The 21,745-nt window shown below is 50.8% G+C and overlaps 1 protein-coding gene across 2 annotated transcripts in view; it reads right to left on the minus strand.

Moving 5' to 3' along the window:
* LOC115122321 (FYVE and coiled-coil domain-containing protein 1-like) overlaps nucleotides 1–21,745 on the minus strand; it is a 62,154-nt gene that overhangs the window by 16,372 nt on the left and 24,037 nt on the right. For both annotated transcript variants that reach the window (XM_065009604.1, XM_065009605.1), the window contains exon 12: nucleotides 4,934–5,083. In XM_065009604.1, coding sequence (XP_064865676.1) covers nucleotides 4,934–5,083 — 150 coding nt within the window. The remainder of the gene's footprint in view (nucleotides 1–4,933; nucleotides 5,084–21,745) is intronic.

Below are 21,745 nucleotides of genomic sequence, written 5' to 3' on the forward strand. Positions count from 1 at the left end.
ATTGACTCTGTACTGGTAACCCCTGTATATAGCCTCCACATTGCCTCTGTACTGGTACCCCCTGTATATAGCCTCCACATTGACTCTGTACCGGTACCCCCTGTATATAGCCTCCACATTGACTCTGTACTGGTACCCCCTGTATATAGCCTCCACATTGACTCTGTACCGTAACACCCTGTATATAGCCTCCACATTGACTCTGTACCGTAACACCCTGTATATAGCCTCCACATTGACTCTGTACCGGTACCCCCTGTATATAGCCTCCACATTGACTCTGTACCGTAACACCCTGTATATAGCCTCCACATTGACTCTGTACCGGTACCCCCTGTATATAGCCTCCACATTGACTCTGTACCGTAACACCCTGTATATAGCCTCCACATTGACTCTGTACCGGTACCCCCTGTATATAGCCTCCACATTGACTCTGTACCAGTACCCCCTGTATATAGCCTCCACATTGACTCTGTATCGGTACCCCCTGTATATAGCCTCCACATTGACTCTGTACCGGTACCCCATGTATATAGCCTCCACATTGACTCTGTACCAGTACCCCCTGTATATAGCCTCCACATTGACTCTGTACCGTAACACCCTGTATATAGCCTCCACATTGACTCTGTACCAGTACCCCCTGTATATAGCCTCCACATTGACTCTGTACTGTAACACCCTGTATATAGCCTCCACATTGACTCTGTACCGGTACCCCCTGTATATAGCCTCCACATTGACTCTGTACTGGTAACCCCTGTATATAGCCTCCACATTGACTCTGTACCGGTACCACCTGTATATAGCCTCCACATTGACTCTGTACTGTAACACCCTGTATATTCCCTCCACATTGACTCTGTAGCGGTACCCCCTGTATATAGCCTCCACATTGACTCTGTACCGGTACCCCCTGTATATAGCCTCATATTGACTCTGTACCGGTACCCCCTGTATATAGCCTCCACATTGACTCTGTACCGTAACACCCTGTATATAGCCTCCACATTGACTCTGTACCGTAACACCCTGTATATAGCCTCCACATTGACTCTGTACCGTAACACCCTGTATATAGCCTCCACATTGACTCTGTACCGGTACCCCCTGTATATAGCCTCCACATTGACTCTGTAGCGGTACCCCCTGTATATAGCCTCCACATTGACTCTGTACCGGTACCCCATGTATATAGCCTCCACATTGACTCTGTACCGTAACACCCTGTATATAGCCTCCACATTGACTCTGTACTGGTACCCCCTGTATATAGCCTCCACATTGACTCTGTACCGTAACACCCTGTATATAGCCTCCACATTGACTCTGTACCGTAACACCCTGTATATAGCCTCCACATTGACTCTGTACCGGTACCCCCTGTATATAGCCTCCACATTGACTCTGTAGCGGTACCCCCTGTATATAGCCTCCACATTGACTCTGTAGCGGTACCCCCTGTATATAGCCTCCACATTGACTCTGTACTGGTACCACATGTATATAGCCTCCACATTGACTCTGTACCGTAACACCCTGTATATAGCCTCCACATTGACTCTGTACTGGCACCCCCTGTATATAGCCTCCACATTGACTCTGTACCGTAACACCCTGTATATAGCCTCCACATTGACTCTGTACTGGTACCACATGTATATAGCCTCCACATTGACTCTGTACTGGTACCCCCTGTATATAGCCTCCACATTGACTCTGTACTGGTACCCCCTGTATATAGCCTCCACATTGACTCTGTACCGTAACACCCTGTATATAGCCTCCACATTGACTCTGTACCGGTACCCCCTGTATATAGCCTCCACATTGACTCTGTACCGTAACACCCTGTATATAGCCTCCACATTGACTCTGTACCGTAACACCCTGTATATAGCCTCCACATTGACTCTGTACCGGTACCCCCTGTATATAGCCTCCACATTGACTCTGTACCGTAACACCCTGTATATAGCCTCCACATTGACTCTGTACCGGTACCCCCTGTATATAGCCTCCACATTGACTCTGTAGCGGTACCCCCTGTATATAGCCTCCACATTGACTCTGTACTGGTACCACATGTATATAGCCTCCACATTGACTCTGTACCGTAACACCCTGTATATAGCCTCCACATTGACTCTGCACTGGTACCCCCTGTATATAGCCTCCACATTGACATTGACTCTGTACTGGTACCCCCTGTATATAGCCTCCACATTGACATTGACTCTGCACTGGTACCCCCTGTATATAGCCTCCACATTGACATTGACTCTGCACTGGTACCCCCTGTATATAGCCTCCACATTGACATTGACTCTGCACTGGTACCCCCTGTATATAGCCTCCACATTGACATTGACTCTGCACTGGTACCCCCTGTATATAGCCTCCACATTGACATTGACTCTGTACTGGTACCCCCTGTATATAGCCTCCACATTGACATTGACTCTGTACTGGTACCCCCTGTATATAGCCTCCACATTGACTCTGTATCGGTACCCCCTGTATATAGCCTCCACATTGACTCTGTACCGGTACCCCCTGTATATAGCCTCCACATTGACTCTGTACTGGTACCCCCTGTATATAGCCTCCACATTGACTCTGTACCGGTACCCCATCTATATAGCCTCCACATTGACTCTGTACCGGTACCCCCTGTATATAGCCTCCACATTGACTCTGTACCGGTACCCCCTGTATATAGCCTCCACATTGACTCTGTACCGTAACACCCTGTATATAGCCTCCACATTGACTCTGTACCGTAACACCCTGTATATAGCCTCCACATTGACTCTGTACCGGTACCCCCTGTATATAGCCTCCACATTGACTCTGTACCGTAACACCCTGTATATAGCCTCCACATTGACTCTGTACCGGTACCCCCTGTATATAGCCTCCACATTGACTTTGTACCGGTACCCCCTGTATATAGCCTCCACATTGACTCTGTACCGGTACCCCCTGTATATAGCCTCCACATTGACTCTGTACTGGTAACCCCTGTATATAGCCTCCACATTGACTCTGTACCGGTACCCCCTGTATGTAGCCTCCACATTGACTCTGTACTGTAACACCCTGTATATTCCCTCCACATTGACTCTGTAGCGGTACCCCCTGTATATAGCCTCCACATTGACTCTGTACCGGTACCCCCTGTATATAGCCTCATATTGACTCTGTACCGGTACCCCCTGTATATAGCCTCCACATTGACTCTGTACCGTAACACCCTGTATATAGCCTCCACATTGACTCTGTACCGTAACACCCTGTATATAGCCTCCACATTGACTCTGTACCGGTACCCCCTGTATATAGCCTCCACATTGACTCTGTACTGGTAACCCCTGTATATAGCCTCCACATTGACTCTGTACCGTAACACCCTGTATATAGCCTCCACATTGACTCTGTACCGGTACCCCCTGTATATAGCCTCCACATTGTCTCTGTACTGGTACCACATGTATATAGCCTCCACATTGACTCTGTACTGGTACCCCCTGTATATAGCCTCCACATTGACTCTGTACCGGTACCCCCTGTATATAGCCTCCACATTGACATTGACTCTGCACTGGTACCCCCTGTATATAGCCTCCACATTGACATTGACTCTGCACTGGTACCCCCTGTATATAGCCTCCACATTGACATTGACTCTGCACTGGTACCCCCTGTATATAGCCACCACATTGACATTGACTCTGTACTGGTACCCCCTGTATATAGCCTCCACATTGACATTGACTCTGTACTGGTACCCCCTGTATATAGCCTCCACATTGACATTGACTCTGTACCGGTACCCCCTGTATATAGCCTCCACATTGACTCTGTACTGGTACCCCCTGTATACAGCCTCCACATTGACTCTGTACCGGTACCCCCTGTATATAGCCTCCACATTGACTCTGTACCGGTACCCCCTGTATATAGCCTCCACATTGACTCTGTACTGGTACCCCCTGTATATAGCCTCCACATTGACTCTGTACCGTAACACCCTGTATATAGCCTCCACATTGACTCTGTACCGTAACACCCTGTATATAGCCTCCACATTGACTCTGTACTGGTACCCCCCTGTATATAGCCTCCACATTGACTCTGTACCGGTACCCCCTGTATATAGCCTCCACATTGACTCTGTACCGGTACCCCTGTATATAGCCTCCACATTGACTCTGTACTGGTACCCCTGTATATAGCCTCCACATTGACTCTGTACCGTAACACCCTGTATATAGCCTCCACATTGTCTCTGTACCGTAACACCCTGTATACAGCCTCCACATTGACTCTGTACCGGTACCCCCTGTATATAGCCTCCACATTGACTCTGTACCGTAACACCCTGTATATAGCCTCCACATTGACTCTGTACCGGTACCCCGTGTATATAGCCTCCACATTGACTCTGTACCGGTACCCCCTGTATATAGCCTCCACATTGACTCTGTACCGTAACACCCTGTATATAGCCTCCACATTGACTCTACTGGTACCCCCTGTATATAGCCCCGCTATTGTTATTTACTGCTGCTCTTTAATTATTTGTCATTCTTACCTCTTCCCTTTTTGGGGAATTTTCTTAAAACTGAATTGTCTGTTAAGGGCTTGTAAATAAGCATTTCACTGTATTCAGCGCATGTGACAAATAACATTGGTTTGATTTTACTTCCTGTTTCCACTACACATGCACTGATCACTAATCCAAATCTCGGCCAAGACTGGCAGTGTATTGTGTGTGAAAACACAAGTTGAAATCTCAGTCAAATCATTGCCTACTCTTCCTCTGCTATCTGGTTGTGTTGCTAGTAGCGCTTAACATGTTGTCCATTGTTCCTGTAACAAGACATAACAAGGCCATCTAGTGAGTCAGCGCCCTCTCTGTGCCCACCTGCAGTTATGTCGGCGTAACCACCAGGTGAAATGGGCCTGGCAGCCCAGGCAGTGGGTGGTCTCCTTGTCCTGCAACAACCGCTCCTCTGCCCACAGCTTCTGCTCAAACTCCAGAGCGTCCGATTTCTGCCACAGAACATCCTTATCCCTGCAGGAGCACACACACACACACACACACACACACACACACACACACACACAATACATTTTTTATGTTTGGATCCAGCATCGGAGTACAAAGGACCCAAAAGATCACAAACACACAGACAGACAGACACCCAAAGACACACACACACACAGGTAGGCGGTTAAGGCGTCAGCATGCTTCAGTTCCGCTGGCGGCTAGCCGAAGTCGGCTCGTTGAACCGAACAGGTGTGCTCACATAAAAGACATTCACTTGAAAAACACGGAAAAAGCGTCAATAGTACTGTTTGTCTATTTTGAGATGCTGTTAGCCAGCATTCACTTCCTCACAATATTCAGAATTACTCTAAGATAATTTAAGAAATCTGTCATTAACTTTGACGTTTTGGACGAGAAGTCCAAAACTAAGATGTTTGGAACAGTATTTCTCAATGACTAAATGTGCATGAATGACAACAAAGACTGTACTGAAGAATCCCTACTGTTGACCAATCACTGATGTAGGGGCGTAGACTTTGGCTACCAACTTCGGCTTGCCTCAAGAAAAAAATTTGTGCCCGAACAACCGGAAAAAAAACGTAAGTAAATCCAAAACAAACAAAAACATCAAAAAATGTCATAATATTTGCACAAACTCTTCCAGCTGGGAAGCATGCGGATGCCTTTAGAGGGCAGGACCTGCTGTTAAAAACAACACGGTTACATCCGTCTGGGAAGCATGCGGATGCCTTTAGAGAGCAGGACCTGCTGTTAAAACAACACGGTTACATCCGGCTGGGAAGCATGCGGATGCCTTTAGAGAGCAGGACCTGCTGTTAAAAACAACCCGGTTACATCCGTCTGGGAAGCATGCGGATGCCTTTAGAGAGCAGGACCTGCTGTTAAAACAACACGGTTACATCCGGCTGGGAAGCATGCGGATGCCTTTAGAGAGCAGGACCTGCTGTTAAAACAACACGGTTACATCCGTCTGGGAAGCATGCGGATGCCTTTAGAGGGCAGGACCTGCTGTTAAAAACAACACGGTTACATCCGGCTGGGAAGCATGCGGATGCCTTTAGAGAGCAGGACCTGCTGTTAAAACAACACGGTTACATCCGTCTGGGAAGCATGCGGATGCCTTTAGAGAGCAGGACCTGCTGTTAAAACAACACGGTTACATCCGTCTGGGAAGCATGCGGATGCCTTTAGAGGGCAGGACCTGCTGTTAAAAACAACACGGTTACATCCGGCTGGGAAGCATGTGGATGCCTTTAGAGAGCAGGACCTGCTGTTAAAACAACACGGTTACATCCGTCTGGGAAGCATGCGGATGCCTTTAGAGGGCAGGACCTGCTGTTAAAAACAACACGGTTACATCCGTCTGGGAAGCATGCGGATGCCTTTAGAGAGCAGGACCTGCTGTTAAAACAACACGGTTACATCCGGCTGGGAAGCATGCGGATGCCTTTAGAGAGCAGGACCTGCTGTTAAAACAACACGGTTACATCCGTCTGGGAAGCATGCGGATGCCTTTAGAGGGCAGGACCTGCTGTTAAAAACAACACGGTTACATCCGGCTGGGAAGCATGCGGATGCCTTTAGAGGGCAGGACCTGCTGTTAAAACAACACGGTTACATCCGGCTGGGAAGCATGCGGATGCCTTTAGAGAGCAGGACCTGCTGTTAAAAACAACACGGTTACATCCGTCTGGGAAGCATGCGGATGCCTTTAGAGAGCAGGACCTGCTGTTAAAAACAACACGGTTACATCCGGCTGGGAAGCATGCGGATGCCTTTAGAGAGCAGGACCTGCTGTTAAAAACAACACGGTTACATCCGGCTGGGAAGCATGCGGATGCCTTTAGAGAGCAGGACCTGCTGTTAAAACAACACGGTTACATCCGTCTGGGAAGCATGCGGATGCCTTTAGAGAGCAGGACCTGCTGTTAAAACAACACGGTTACATCCGTCTGGGAAGCATGCGGATGCCTTTAGAGAGCAGGACCTGCTGTTAAAAAGAACACGGTTACATCCGGCTGGGAAGCATGCGGATGCCTTTAGAGAGCAGGACCTGCTGTTAAAAACAACACGGTTACATCCGGCTGGGAAGAATGCGGATGCCTTTAGAGAGCAGGACCTGCTGTTAAAAACAACACGGTTACATCCGTCTGGGAAGCATGCGGATGCCTTTAGAGAGCAGGACCTGCTGTTAAAAACAACACGGTTACATCCGTCTGGGAAGCATGCGGATGCCTTTAGAGGGCAGGACCTGCTGTTAAAAACAACACGGTTACATCCGTCTGGGAAGCATGTGGATGCCTTTAGAGAGCAGGACCTGCTGTTAAAAAGAACACGGTTACATCCGTCTGGGAAGCATGCGGATGCCTTTAGAGAGCAGGACCTGCTGTTAAAAAGAACACGGTTACATCCGGCTGGGAAGCATGTGGATGCCTTTAGAGAGCAGGACCTGCTGTTAAAACAACACGGTTACATCCGTCTGGGAAGCATGCGGATGCCTTTAGAGAGCAGGACCTGCTGTTAAAAACAACACGGTTACATCCGTCTGGGAAGCATGCGGATGCCTTTAGAGAGCAGGACCTGCTGTTAAAAACAACACGGTTACATCCGGCTGGGAAGCATGCGGATGCCTTTAGAGAGCAGGACCTGCTGTTAAAACAACACGGTTACATCCGTCTGGGAAGCATGCGGATGCCTTTAGAGGGCAGGACCTGCTGTTAAAAACAACACGGTTACATCCGGCTGGGAAGCATGCGGATGCCTTTAGAGAGCAGGACCTGCTGTTAAAAACAACACGGTTACATCCGGCTGGGAAGCATGCGGATGCCTTTAGAGAGCAGGACCTGCTGTTAAAAACAACACGGTTACATCCGTCTGGGAAGCATGCGGATGCCTTTAGAGGGCAGGACCTGCTGTTAAAAACAACACGGTTACATCCGTCTGGTTGTTCCCCTCTTGATCATCAGGATATTGTCTGCTCAGTTAGGTTTCTTTAGGCATGGTTTCTTTGTAATCAGTGAATCATATATTTGTGTGATTTGTGGGTATTTGAGGACTAAATTTAGTGTCCACCTGCTCATGGACTCTCTAACATCCCCAAGGACTGCGGTTGAAAACGAGCTAAAACCGTCACTTTTACTGAAACGTCGATTAATGTGTACTGTCCCTGTAAAAATGAACTCAATAAAGTCAACAAAATCATTATTCATGCTATTCTGGTTATATTGTCCTAATCTAATTTTACATGCACTTCCAACGACCCCCTGTTCTGATGTACTGTACGTCTCTCTGCCAATGAGCAGTTGGAATATAAAAAATGTAGGAGTAAATTAAGACAAACAAAAAAGATTGTGGTTAAATAAGGACACCCCAGGGGAGCTGGCATTGTGTTTTATGCCCTACAGGGGATGAGAGCTATGCAAATAGGAGAGACACACACACACACAGAGAGAAACACACACACATATACACACACACACACAGAGAGAGAGATAGAGAGAGAGAGAGAGAGAGAGAGAGATAGAAGAGAGAGAGATATTCCCTCTTAATATCCCCCTCTCGCTGTCTTCCTCCTTGATATCCCCCTCTCGCAGTCTTCCTCCTTGATATCCCCTCTCACTGTCTTCCTCCTTGATATCCCCCTCGCTGTCTTCCTCCTTGATATCCCCTCTCACTGTCTTTCTCCTTGATATCCCCCTCACTGTCTTCCTCCTTGATATCCCCCTCGCTGTCTTCCTCCTTGATATCCCCCTCTCACTGTCTTCCTCCTTGATATCCCCCTCTCGCTGTCTTCCTCCTTGATATCCCCCTCTCGCAGTCTTCCTCCTTGATATCCCCCTCTCGCTGTCTTCCTCCTTGATATCCCCCTCTCGCTGTCTTCCTCCTTGATATCCCCTCGCTGTCTTCTTCCTTGATATCCCCCTCACTGTCTTCCTCCTTGATATCCCCCCTCTCGCAGTCTTCCTCCTTGATATCTCCCTCACTGTCTTCCTCCTTGATATCCCCCTCACTGTCTTCCTCCTTGATATCCCCTCTCAATTTCTTCCTCCTTGATATCCCCCTCACTGTCTTCCTCCTTGATATCCCCCTCACTGTCTTCCTCCTTGATATCCCCCTCACTGTCTTCCTCCTTGATATCCCCTCTCACTGTCTTCCTCCTTGATATCCCCCCTCGCTGTCTTCTACCTTGATATCCCCCCTCGCTGTCTTCTACCTTGATATCCCCCTCTCGCAGTCTTCCTCCTTGATATCCCCCTCACTGTCTTCCTCCTTGATATCCCCCTCACTGTCTTCCTCCTTGATATCCCCTCTCACTGTCTTCCTCCTTGATATCCCCCTCGCTGTCTTCTACCTTGATATCCCCCCTCGCTGTCTTCCTCCTTGATATCCCCTCACTGTCTTCGTCCTTGATATCCCCCCTCGCTGTCTTCTACATTGATATCCCCCTCACTGTCTTCCTCCTTGATATCCCCTCTCGCTGTCTTCCTCCTTGATATCCCCTCTTACTGTCTTCCTCCTTGATATCCCCCCTCGCTGTCTTCTACCTTGATATCCCCCCTCGCTGTCTTCCTCCTTGTTATCCCCCTCACTGTCTTCCTCCTTGATATCCCCTCTCACTGTCTTCCTCCTTGATATCCCCCTCGCTGTCTTCTACCTTGATATCCCCCCTCGCTGTCTTCCTCCTTGATATCCCCCTCACTGTCTTCCTCCTTGATATCCCCCTCGCTGTCTTCTACCTTGATATCCCCCTCACTGTCTTCCTCCTTGATATCCCCTCTCACTGTCTTCCTCCTGATATCCCCTCTCACTGTCTTCCTACTTGATATCCCCCTCGCTGTCTTCTACCTTGATATCCCCCTCGCTGTCTTCTACCTGATATCCCCTCTCACAGTCTTCCTCCTGATATCCCCCCTCACTGTCTTCCTCCTTGATATCCCCCTCACTGTCTTCCTCCTTGATATCCCCCTCGCTGTCTTCTACCTTGATATCCCCCTCGCTGTCTTCTACCTTGATATCCCCCTCTCGCAGTCTTCCTCCTTGATATCCCCCTCACTGTCTTCCTCCTTGATATCCCCCCTCAATGTCTTCCTCCTTGATATCCCCCTCACTGTCTTCCTCCTTGATATCCCCCCTCACTGTCTTCCTCCTTGATATCCCCCCTCACTGTCTTCCTCCTTGATATCCCCTCTCACTGTCTTCCTCCTTGATATCCCCCTCGCTGTCTTCTACCTTGATATCCCCCTCGCTGTCTTCTACCTTGATATCCCCCCCTCTCGCAGTCTTCCTCCTTGATATCCCCCCTCACTGTCTTCCTCCTTGATATCCCCCTCGCTGTCTTCCTCCTTGATATCCCCTCTCAATTTCTTCCTCCTTGATATCCCCCTCACTGTCTTCCTCCTTGATATCCCCTCTCACTGTCTTCCTCCTTGATATCCCCCTCGCTGTCTTCTACCTTGATATCCCCCCTCGCTGTCTTCTACCTTGATATCCCCCTCTCGCAGACTTCCTCCTTGATATCCCCTCACTGTCTTCCTCCTGATATCCCCCCTCGCTGTCTTCTACCTTGATATCCCCCTCGCTGTCTTCCTCCTTGATATCCCCTCTCACTGTCTTCCTCCTTGATATCCCCCCTCGCTGTCTTCTACCTTGATATCCCCCTCGCTGTCTTCCTCCTTGATATCCCCCTCTCGCTGTCTTCCTCCTTGATATCCCCTCTCGCTGTCTTCCTCCTTGATATCCCCTCTCGCAGTCTTCCTCCTTGATATCCCCCTCGCTGTCTTCCTCCTTGATATCCCCCTCGCTGTCTTCCTCCTTGATATCCCCCTCTCGCTGTCTTCCTCCTTGATATCCCCTCTCACTGTCTTCCTCCTTGATATCCCCCTCACTGTCTTCCTCCTTGATATCCCCCTCTCGCTGTCTTCCTCCTTGATATCCCCCTCTCGCAGTCTTCCTCCTTGATATCCCCCTCTTGCTGTCTTCCTCCTTGATATCCCCCTCTCACAGTCTTCCTCCTGATATCCCCCTCGCTGTCTTCCTCCTTGATATCCCCTCTCACTGTCTTCCTCCTGATATCCCCCTCGCTGTCTTCTACCTTGATATCCCCCGCTGTCTTCCTCCTTGATATCCCCCTCTCGCTGTCTTCCTCCCTTGATATCCCCTCTCGCTGTCTTCCTCCTTGATATCCCCCTCGCTGTCTTCCTCCTTTATATCCCCCCTCGCTGTCTTCTACCTTGATATCTCCCCTCGCTGTCTTCTACCTTGATATCCCCCTCTCACAGTCTTCCTCCTTGATATCCCCCTCACTGTCTTCCTCCTTGATATCCCCTCTCACTGTCTTCCTCCTTGATATCCCCCTCGCTGTCTTCTACCTTGATATCCCCCCTCGCTGTCTTCCTCCTCCTGATATCCCCCTCTCGCTGTCTTCCTCCTTGATATCCCCTCTCGCTGTCTTCCTCCTTGATATCCCCTCTCGCAGTCTTCCTCCTTGATATCCCCCCTCGCTGTCTTCCTCCTGATATCCCCCTCGCTGTCTTCCTCCTTGATATCCCCTCTCGCTGTCTTCCTCCTTGATAACCCCTCTCACTGTCTTCCTCCTTGATATCCCCCTCACTGTCTTCCTCCTTGATATCCCCCTCGCTGTCTTCCTCCTTGATATCCCCTCTCGCTGTCTTCCTCCTTGATATCCCCTCTCACTGTCTTCCTCCTTGATATCCCCCTCACTGTCTTCCTCCTTGATATCCCCTCTCGCTGTCTTCCTCCTTGATATCCCCCTCTCGCAGTCTTCCTCCTTGATATCCCCTCTCACTGTCAACCTCCTTGATATCCCCCTCGCTGTCTTCTACCTTGATATCCCCCTCGCTGTCCTCTACCTTGATATCCCCCTCTCGCAGTCTTCCTCCTTGATATCCCCCTCGCTGTCTTCCTCCTTGATATCCCCCTCGCTGTCTTCCTCCTTGATATCCCCTCTCGCTGTCTTCCTCCTTGATAACCCCTCTCACTGTCTTCCTCCTTGATATCCCCCTCACTGTCTTCCTCCTTGATATCCCCCCTCACTGTCTTCCTCCTTGATATCCCCCTCTCGCTGTCTTCCTCCTTGATATCCCCCTCTCGCAGTCTTCCTCCTTGATATCCCCTCTTGCTGTCTTCCTCCTTGATATCCCCTCAATGTCTTCCTCCTTGATATCCCCCTCACTGTCTTCCTCCTTGATATCCCCTCTCAATTTCTTCCTCCTTGATATCCCCTCACTGTCTTCCTCCTTGATATCCCCCTCACTGTCTTCCTCCTTGATATCCCCCTCACTGTCTTCCTCCTTGATATCCCCCTCGCTGTCTTCTACCTTGATATCCCCCTCGCAGTCTTCCTCCTTGATATCCCCCTCTTGCTGTCTTCCTCCTTGATATCCCCCCTCAATGTCTTCCTCCTTGATATCCCCCCTCACTGTCTTCCTCCTTGATATCCCCTCTCAATTTCTTCCTCCTTGATATCCCCTTCACTGTCTTCCTCCTTGATATCCCCCTCACTGTCTTCCTCCTTGATATCCCCCTCACTGTCTTCCTCCTTGATATCCCCTCTCACTGTCTTCCTCCTTGATATCCCCCTCGCTGTCTTCTACCTTGATATCCCCCTCGCTGTCTTCTACCTTGATATCCCCTCTCGCAGTCTTCCTCCTTGATATCCCCCTCACTGTCTTCCTCCTTGATATCCCCCCCTCGCTGTCTTCTACCTTGATATCCCCCTCGCTGTCTTCCTCCTTGATATCCCCTCTCACTGTCTTCCTCCTTGATATCCCCCCTCACTGTCTTCCTCCTTGATATCCCCCTCTCGCTGTCTTCCTCCTTGATATCCCCTCTCGCAGTCTTCCTCCTTGATATCCCCCTCTTGCTGTCTTCCTCCTTGATATCCCCCTCTCGCAGTCTTCCTCCTTGATATCCCCCTCGCTGTCTTCCTCCTTGATATCCCCCCTCGCTGTCTTCCTCCTTGATATCCCCTCTCACTGTCTTCCTCCTTGATATCCCCCTCGCTGTCTTCTACCTTGATATCCCCCCGCTGTCTTCCTCCTTGATATCCCCCTCTCGCTGTCTTCCTCCTTGATATCCCCTCTGCTGTCTTCCTCCTTGATATCCCCCTCGCTGTCTTCCTCCTTTATATCCCCCTCGATGTCTTCTACCTTGATATCCCCCCTCGCTGTCTTCTACCTTGATATCCCCCTCTCACAGTCTTCCTCCTTGATATCCCCCTCACTGTCTTCCTCCTTGATATCCCCTCTCACTGTCTTCCTCCTTGATATCCCCCTCGCTGTCTTCTACCTTGATATCCCCCTCGCTGTCTTCCTCCTTGATATCCCCCTCTCGCTGTCTTCCTCCTTGATATCGCAGTCTTCCTCCTTGATATCCCCTCTTGCTGTCTTCCTCCTTGATATCCCCCTCTCACAGTCTTCCTCCTTGATATCCCCCTCGCTGTCTTCCTCCTTGATATCCCCTCTCACTGTCTTCCTCCTTGATATCCCCCCTCGCTGTCTTCCTCCTTGATATCCCCTCTCACTGTCTTCCTCCTTGATATCCCCTCGCTGTCTTCTACCTTGATATCCCCCTCGCTGTCTTCCTCCTTGATATCCCCTCTCGCTGTCTTCCTCCTTGATATCCCCTCTCGCTGTCTTCCTCCTTGATATCCCCCTCGCTGTCTTCCTCCTTTATATCCCCCTCGATGTCTTCTACCTTGATATCCCCCTCGCTGTCTTCTACCTTGATATCCCCCCTCTCACAGTCTTCCTCCTTGATATCCCCTCTCGCAGTCTTCCTCCTTGATATCCCCTCTCACTGTCTTCCTCCTTGATATCCCCCTCGCTGTCTTCCTCCTTGATATCCCCTCTCACTGTCTTTCTCCTTGATATCCCCCCTCACTGTCTTCCTCCTTGATATCCCCCTCGCTGTCTTCCTCCTTGATATCCCCCTCTCACTGTCTTCCTCCTTGATATCCCCCTCTCGCTGTCTTCCTCCTTGATATCCCCCTCTCGCAGTCTTCCTCCTTGATATCCCCCTCTCGCTGTCTTCCTCCTTGATATCCCCCTCTCGCTGTCTTCCTCCTTGATATCCCCCTCGCTGTCTTCTTCCTTGATATCCCCCTCACTGTCTTCCTCCTTGATATCCCCCTCTCGTAGTCTTCCTCCTTGATATCTCCCCTCACTGTCTTCCTCCTTGATATCCCCCTCACTGTCTTCCTCCTTGATATCCCCTCTCAATTTCTTCCTCCTTGATATCCCCCTCACTGTCTTCCTCCTTGATATCCCCCTCACTGTCTTCCTCCTTGATATCCCCCACTGTCTTCCTCCTTGATATCCCCTCTCACTGTCTTCCTCCTTGATATCCCCTCGCTGTCTTCTACCTTGATATCCCCCCTCGCTGTCTTCTACCTTGATATCCCCCTCTCGCAGTCTTCCTCCTTGATATCCCCCCTCACTGTCTTCCTCCTTGATATCCCCCTCACTGTCTTCCTCCTTGATATCCCCTCTCACTGTCTTCCTCCTTGATATCCCCCCTCGCTGTCTTCTACCTTGATATCCCCCTCGCTGTCTTCCTCCTTGATATCCCCCTCACTGTCTTCGTCCTTGATATCCCCCCGCTGTCTTCTACATTGATATCCCCCTCACTGTCTTCCTCCTTGATATCCCCTCTCGCTGTCTTCCTCCTTGATATCCCCTCTTACTGTCTTCCTCCTTGATATCCCCCTCGCTGTCTTCTACCTTGATATCCCCCTCGCTGTCTTCCTCCTTGTTATCCCCCCCTCACTGTCTTCCTCCTTGATATCCCCTCTCACTGTCTTCCTCCTTGATATCCCCCCTCGCTGTCTTCTACCTTGATATCCCCCTCGCTGTCTTCCTCCTTGATATCCCCCTCACTGTCTTCCTCCTTGATATCCCCCTCGCTGTCTTCTACCTTGATATCCCCCTCACTGTCTTCCTCCTTGATATCCCCTCTCACTGTCTTCCTCCTTGATATCCCCTCTCACTGTCTTCCTCCTACTTGATATCCCCCTCGCTGTCTTCTACCTTGATATCCCCCCTCGCTGTCTTCTACCTTGATATCCCCCTCTCACAGTCTTCCTCCTTGATATCCCCCTCACTGTCTTCCTCCTTGATATCCCCCTCACTGTCTTCCTCCTTGATATCCCCCTCGCTGTCTTCTACCTTGATATCCCCCTCGCTGTCTTCTACCTTGATATCCCCCTCTCGCAGTCTTCCTCCTTGATATCCCCCTCACTGTCTTCCTCCTTGATATCCCCCTCAATGTCTTCCTCCTTGATATCCCCCTCACTGTCTTCCTCCTTGATATCCCCCTCACTGTCTTCCTCCTTGATATCCCCCTCACTGTCTTCCTCCTTGATATCCCCTCTCACTGTCTTCCTCCTTGATATCCCCTCGCTGTCTTCTACCTTGATATCCCCCTCGCTGTCTTCTACCTTGATATCCCCCTCTCGCAGTCTTCCTCCTTGATATCCCCCCTCACTGTCTTCCTCCTTGATATCCCCCTCGCTGTCTTCCTCCTTGATATCCCCTCTCAATTTCTTCCTCCTTGATATCCCCCTCACTGTCTTCCTCCTTGATATCCCCTCTCACTGTCTTCCTCCTTGATATCCCCCGCTGTCTTCTACCTTGATATCCCCCTCGCTGTCTTCTACCTTGATATCCCCCTCTCGCAGACTTCCTCCTTGATATCCCCCCTCACTGTCTTCCTCCTTGATATCCCCCTCGCTGTCTTCTACCTTGATATCCCCCTCGCTGTCTTCCTCCTTGATATCCCCTCTCACTGTCTTCCTCCTTGATATCCCCCTCGCTGTCTTCTACCTTGATATCCCCCTCGCTGTCTTCCTCCTTGATATCCCCCTCTCGCTGTCTTCCTCCTTGATATCCCCTCTCGCTGTCTTCCTCCTTGATATCCCCCTCTCGCAGTCTTCCTCCTTGATATCCCCCCTCGCTGTCTTCCTCCTTGATATCCCCCTCGCTGTCTTCCTCCTTGATATCCCCCTCTCGCTGTCTTCCTCCTTGATATCCCCTCTCACTGTCTTCCTCCTTGATATCCCCCTCACTGTCTTCCTCCTTGATATCCCCCTCTCGCTGTCTTCCTCCTTGATATCCCCCTCTCGCAGTCTTCCTCCTTGATATCCCCCTCTTGCTGTCTTCCTCCTTGATATCCCCCTCTCACAGTCTTCCTCCTTGATATCCCCCCTCGCTGTCTTCCTCCTTGATATCCCCTCTCACTGTCTTCCTCCTTGATATCCCCCTCGCTGTCTTCTACCTTGATATCCCCCCTCGCTGTCTTCCTCCTTGATATCCCCCTCTCGCTGTCTTCCTCCTTGATATCCCCTCTCGCTGTCTTCCTCCTTGATATCCCCCCTCGCTGTCTTCCTCCTTTATATCCCCCCTCGCTGTCTTCTACCTTGATATCTCCCCTCGCTGTCTTCTACCTTGATATCCCCCTCTCACAGTCTTCCTCCTTGATATCCCCCCTCACTGTCTTCCTCCTTGATATCCCCTCTCACTGTCTTCCTCCTTGATATCCCCCCTCGCTGTCTTCTACCTTGATATCCCCCCTCGCTGTCTTCCTCCTTGATATCCCCCTCTCGCTGTCTTCCTCCTTGATATCCCCTCTCGCTGTCTTCCTCCTTGATATCCCCCTCTCGCAGTCTTCCTCCTTGATATCCCCCTCGCTGTCTTCCTCCTTGATATCCCCCCCTCGCTGTCTTCCTCCTTGATATCCCCCTCTCGCTGTCTTCCTCCTTGATAACCCCTCTCACTGTCTTCCTCCTTGATATCCCCTCACTGTCTTCCTCCTTGATATCCCCCTCGCTGTCTTCCTCCTTGATATCCCCCTCTCGCTGTCTTCCTCCTTGATATCCCCTCTCACTGTCTTCCTCCTTGATATCCCCCCTCACTGTCTTCCTCCTTGATATCCCCCTCTCGCTGTCTTCCTCCTTGATATCCCCCTCTCGCAGTCTTCCTCCTTGATATCCCCTCTCACTGTCAACCTCCTTGATATCCCCCCCTCGCTGTCTTCTACCTTGATATCCCCCCTCGCTGTCCTCTACCTTGATATCCCCTCTCGCAGTCTTCCTCCTTGATATCCCCCCTCACTGTCTTCCTCCTTGATATCCCCCTCGCTGTCTTCCTCCTTGATATCCCCCTCTCGCTGTCTTCCTCCTTGATAACCCCTCTCACTGTCTTCCTCCTTGATATCCCCCTCACTGTCTTCCTCCTTGATATCCCCTCACTGTCTTCCTCCTTGATATCCCCTCGCTGTCTTCCTCCTTGATATCCCCTCTCTTCTTCCTCCTTGATATCCCCTCTTGCTGTCTTCCTCCTTGATATCCCCCTCAATGTCTTCCTCCTTGATATCCCCCTCACTGTCTTCCTCCTTGATATCCCCTCTCAATTTCTTCCTCCTTGATATCCCCCTCACTGTCTTCCTCCTTGATATCCCCCTCACTGTCTTCCTCCTTGATATCCCCCTCACTGTCTTCCTCCTTGATATCCCCCCTCGCTGTCTTCTACCTTGATATCCCCCTCTCGCAGTCTTCCTCCTTGATATCCCCTCTTGCTGTCTTCCTCCTTGATATCCCCCCTCAATGTCTTCCTCCTTGATATCCCCCTCACTGTCTTCCTCCTTGATATCCCCTCTCAATTTCTTCCTCCTTGATATCCCCTTCACTGTCTTCCTCCTTGATATCCCCCTCACTGTCTTCCTCCTTGATATCCCCCTCACTGTCTTCCTCCTTGATATCCCCTCTCACTGTCTTCCTCCTTGATATCCCCCTCGCTGTCTTCTACCTTGATATCCCCCTCGCTGTCTTCTACCTTGATATCCCCCTCTCGCAGTCTTCCTCCTTGATATCCCCCTCACTGTCTTCCTCCTTGATATCCCCCTCGCTGTCTTCTACCTTGATATCCCCCCTCGCTGTCTTCCTCCTTGATATCCCCTCTCACTGTCTTCCTCCTTGATATCCCCCTCACTGTCTTCCTCCTTGATATCCCCCTCTCGCTGTCTTCCTCCTTGATATCCCCCTCGCAGTCTTCCTCCTTGATATCCCCTCTTGCTGTCTTCCTCCTTGATATCCCCCTCGCAGTCTTCCTCCTTGATATCCCCCTCGCTGTCTTCCTCCTTGATATCCCCCTCGCTGTCTTCCTCCTTGATATCCCCTCTCACTGTCTTCCTCCTTGATATCCCCCTCGCTGTCTTCTACCTTGATATCCCCCCCTCGCTGTCTTCCTCCTTGATATCCCCCTCTCGCTGTCTTCCTCCTTGATATCCCCTCTCGCTCTTCCTCCTTGATATCCCCCCTCGCTGTCTTCCTCCTTTATATCCCCCTCGATGTCTTCTACCTTGATATCCCCCTCGCTGTCTTCTACCTTGATATCCCCCTCTCACAGTCTTCCTCCTTGATATCCCCCCCTCACTGTCTTCCTCCTTGATATCCCTCTCACTGTCTTCCTCCTTGATATCCCCCCTCGCTGTCTTCTACCTTGATATCCCCCTCGCTGTCTTCCTCCTTGATATCCCCCTCTCGCTGTCTTCCTCCTTGATATCGCAGTCTTCCTCCTTGATATCCCCCTCTTGCTGTCTTCCTCCTTGATATCCCCCTCTCACAGTCTTCCTCCTTGATATCCCCCTCGCTGTCTTCCTCCTTGATATCCCCTCTCACTGTCTTCCTCCTTGATATCCCCCTCGCTGTCTTCCTCCTTGATATCCCTCTCACTGTCTTCCTCCTTGATATCCCCCCCTCGCTGTCTTCTACCTTGATATCCCCCTCGCTGTCTTCCTCCTTGATATCCCCCTCTCGCTGTCTTCCTCCTTGATATCCCCTCTCGCTGTCTTCCTCCTTGATATCCCCCCCTCGCTGTCTTCCTCCTTTATATCCCCCTCGATGTCTTCTACCTTGATATCCCCCCTCGCTGTCTTCTACCTTGATATCCCCCTCTCACAGTCTTCCTCCTTGATATCCCCCTCACTGTCTTCCTCCTGATATCCCCTCTCACTGTCTTCCTCCTTGATATCCCCCTCGCTGTCTTCTACCTTGATATCCCCCTCGCTGTCTTCCTCCTTGATATCCCCCCTCGCTGTCTTCCTCCTTGATATCCCCTCGCTGTCTTCCTCCTTGATATCCCCTCTCGCTGTCTTCCTCCTTGATATCCCCTCTCACTGTCTTCCTCCTTGATATCCCCCTCACTGTCTTCCTCCTTGATATCCCCCTCTCGCTGTCTTCCTCCTTGATATCCCCTCTCGCAGTCTTCCTCCTTGATATCCCCTCTTGCTGTCTTCCTCCTTGATATCCCCTCTCACAGTCTTCCTCCTTGATATCCCCCTCGCTGTCTTCCTCCTTGATATCCCCCTCGCTGTCTTCCTCCTTGATATCCCCTCTCACTGTCTTCCTCCTTGATATCCCCCGCTGTCTTCTACCTTGATATCCCCCCTCGCTGTCTTCCTCCTTGATATCCCCCTCTCGCTGTCTTCCTCCTTGATATCCCCTCTCGCTGTCTTCCTCCTTGATATCCCCCTCGCTGTCTTCCTCCTTTATATCCCCCTCGATGTCTTCTACCTTGATATCCCCCCCTCGCTGTCTTCTACCTTGATATCCCCCTCTCACAGTCTTCCTCCTTGATATCCCCCTCACTGTCTTCCTCCTTGATATCCCCTCTCACTGTCTTCCTCCTTGATATCCCCCTCGCTGTCTTCTACCTTGATATCCCCCTCGCTGTCTTCCTCCTTGATATCCCCCTCTCGCTGTCTTCCTCCTTGATATCCCCTCTCGCTGTCTTCCTCCTTGATATCCCCTCTCGCAGTCTTCCTCCTTGATATCCCCCCTCGCTGTCTTCCTCCTTGATATCCCCCCTCGCTGTCTTCCTCCTTGATATCCCCCTCTCGCTGTCTTCCTCCTTGATATCCCCTCTCACTGTCTTCCTCCTTGATATCCCCTCTCTGTCTTCCTCCTTGATATCCCCCTCTCGCTGTCTTCCTCCTTGATATCCCCCTCTCGCAGTCTTCCTCCTTGATATCCCCTCTTGCTGTCTTCCTCCTTGATATCCCCTCTCACAGTCTTCCTCCTTGATATCCCCCTCGCTGTCTTCCTCCTTGATATCCCCTCTCACTGTCTTCCTCCTTGATATCCCCCCCTCGCTGTCTTCCTCCTTGATATCCCCTCTCACTGTCTTCCTCCTTGATATCCCCCTCGCTGTCTTCTACCTTGATATCCCCCTCTCGCTGTCTTCCTCCTTGATATCCCCCTCTCGCTGTCTTCCTCCTTGATATCCCCTCTCGCTGTCTTCCTCCTTGATATCCCCCCCCCTCGCTGTCTTCCTCCTTTATATCCCCCCTCGATGTCTTCTACCTTGATATCCCCTCGCTGTCTTCTACCTTGATATCCCCCTCTCACAGTCTTCCTCCTTGATATCCCCCTCACTGTCTTCCTCCTTGATATCCCCTCTCACTGTCTTCCTCCTTGATATCCCCCTCGCTGTCTTCTACCTTGATATCCCCCTCGCTGTCTTCCTCCTTGATATCCCCTCTCGCTGTCTTCCTCCTTGATATCCCCCTCGCAGTCTTCCTCCTTGATATCCCCTCGCTGTCTTCCTCCTTGATATCCCCCCTCGCTGTCTTCCTCCTTGATATCCCCCTCGCTGTCTTCCTCCTTGATATCCCCTCTCCCTGTCTTCCTCCTTGATATCCCCCTCACTGTCTTCCTCCTTGATATCCCCCTCGCTGTCTTCCTCCTTGATATCCCCCTCGCTGTCTTCCTCCTTGATATCCCCTCTCCCTGTCTTGCTCCTTGATATCCCCCTCACTGTCTTCCTCCTTGATATCCCCTCTCGCTGTCTTCCTCCTTGATATCCCCCTCTCGCAGTCTTCCTCCTTGATATCCCCTCGCTGTCTTCCTCCTTGATATCCCCCTCTCGCAGTCTTCCTCCTGATATCCCCCATCACTGTCTTCCTCCTTGATATCCCCCATCACTGTCTTCCTCCTTGATATCCCCTCTCGCTGTCTTCCTCCTTGATATCCCCTCTCGCAGTCTTCCTCCTTGATATCCCGCTCTCGCTGTCTTCCTCCTTGATATCCCCTCTCGCTGTCTTCCTCCTTGATATCCCCTCTCACTGTCTTCCTCCTTGATATCCCCCTCTCGCTGTCTTCTACCTTGATATCCCCCTCGCTGTCTTCTACCTTGATATCCCCCTCGCTGTCTTCTACCTTGATATCCCCCTCGCTGTCTTCCTCCTGATATCCCCCTCGCTGTCTTCTACCTTGATACCCCCTCACTGTCTTCCTCCTTGATATCCCCTCTCACTGTCTTCCTCCTTGATATCCCCCTCGCTGTCTTCTACCTTGATATCCCCCCCTCGCTGTCTTCCTCCTTGATATCCCCCTCGCTGTCTTCTACCTTGATATCCCCTGGCTGTCTTCTACCTTGATATCCCCCTCTCGCAGTCTTCCTCCTGATATCCCCCTCACTGTCTTCCTTCTTGATATCCCCCTCACTGTCTTCCTCCTTGAAATCCCCCTCACTGTCTTCCTTCTTGATATCCCCCCTCACTGTCTTCCTCCTTGATATCCCCTCTCACTGTCTTCCTCCTTGATATCCCCCTCGCTGTCTTCTACCTTGATATCCCCCTCGCTGTCTTCCT

This window comes from Oncorhynchus nerka, linkage group LG25 (assembly GCF_034236695.1).
Source record: "Oncorhynchus nerka isolate Pitt River linkage group LG25, Oner_Uvic_2.0, whole genome shotgun sequence".
Taxonomy (NCBI): domain Eukaryota; kingdom Metazoa; phylum Chordata; class Actinopteri; order Salmoniformes; family Salmonidae; genus Oncorhynchus; species Oncorhynchus nerka.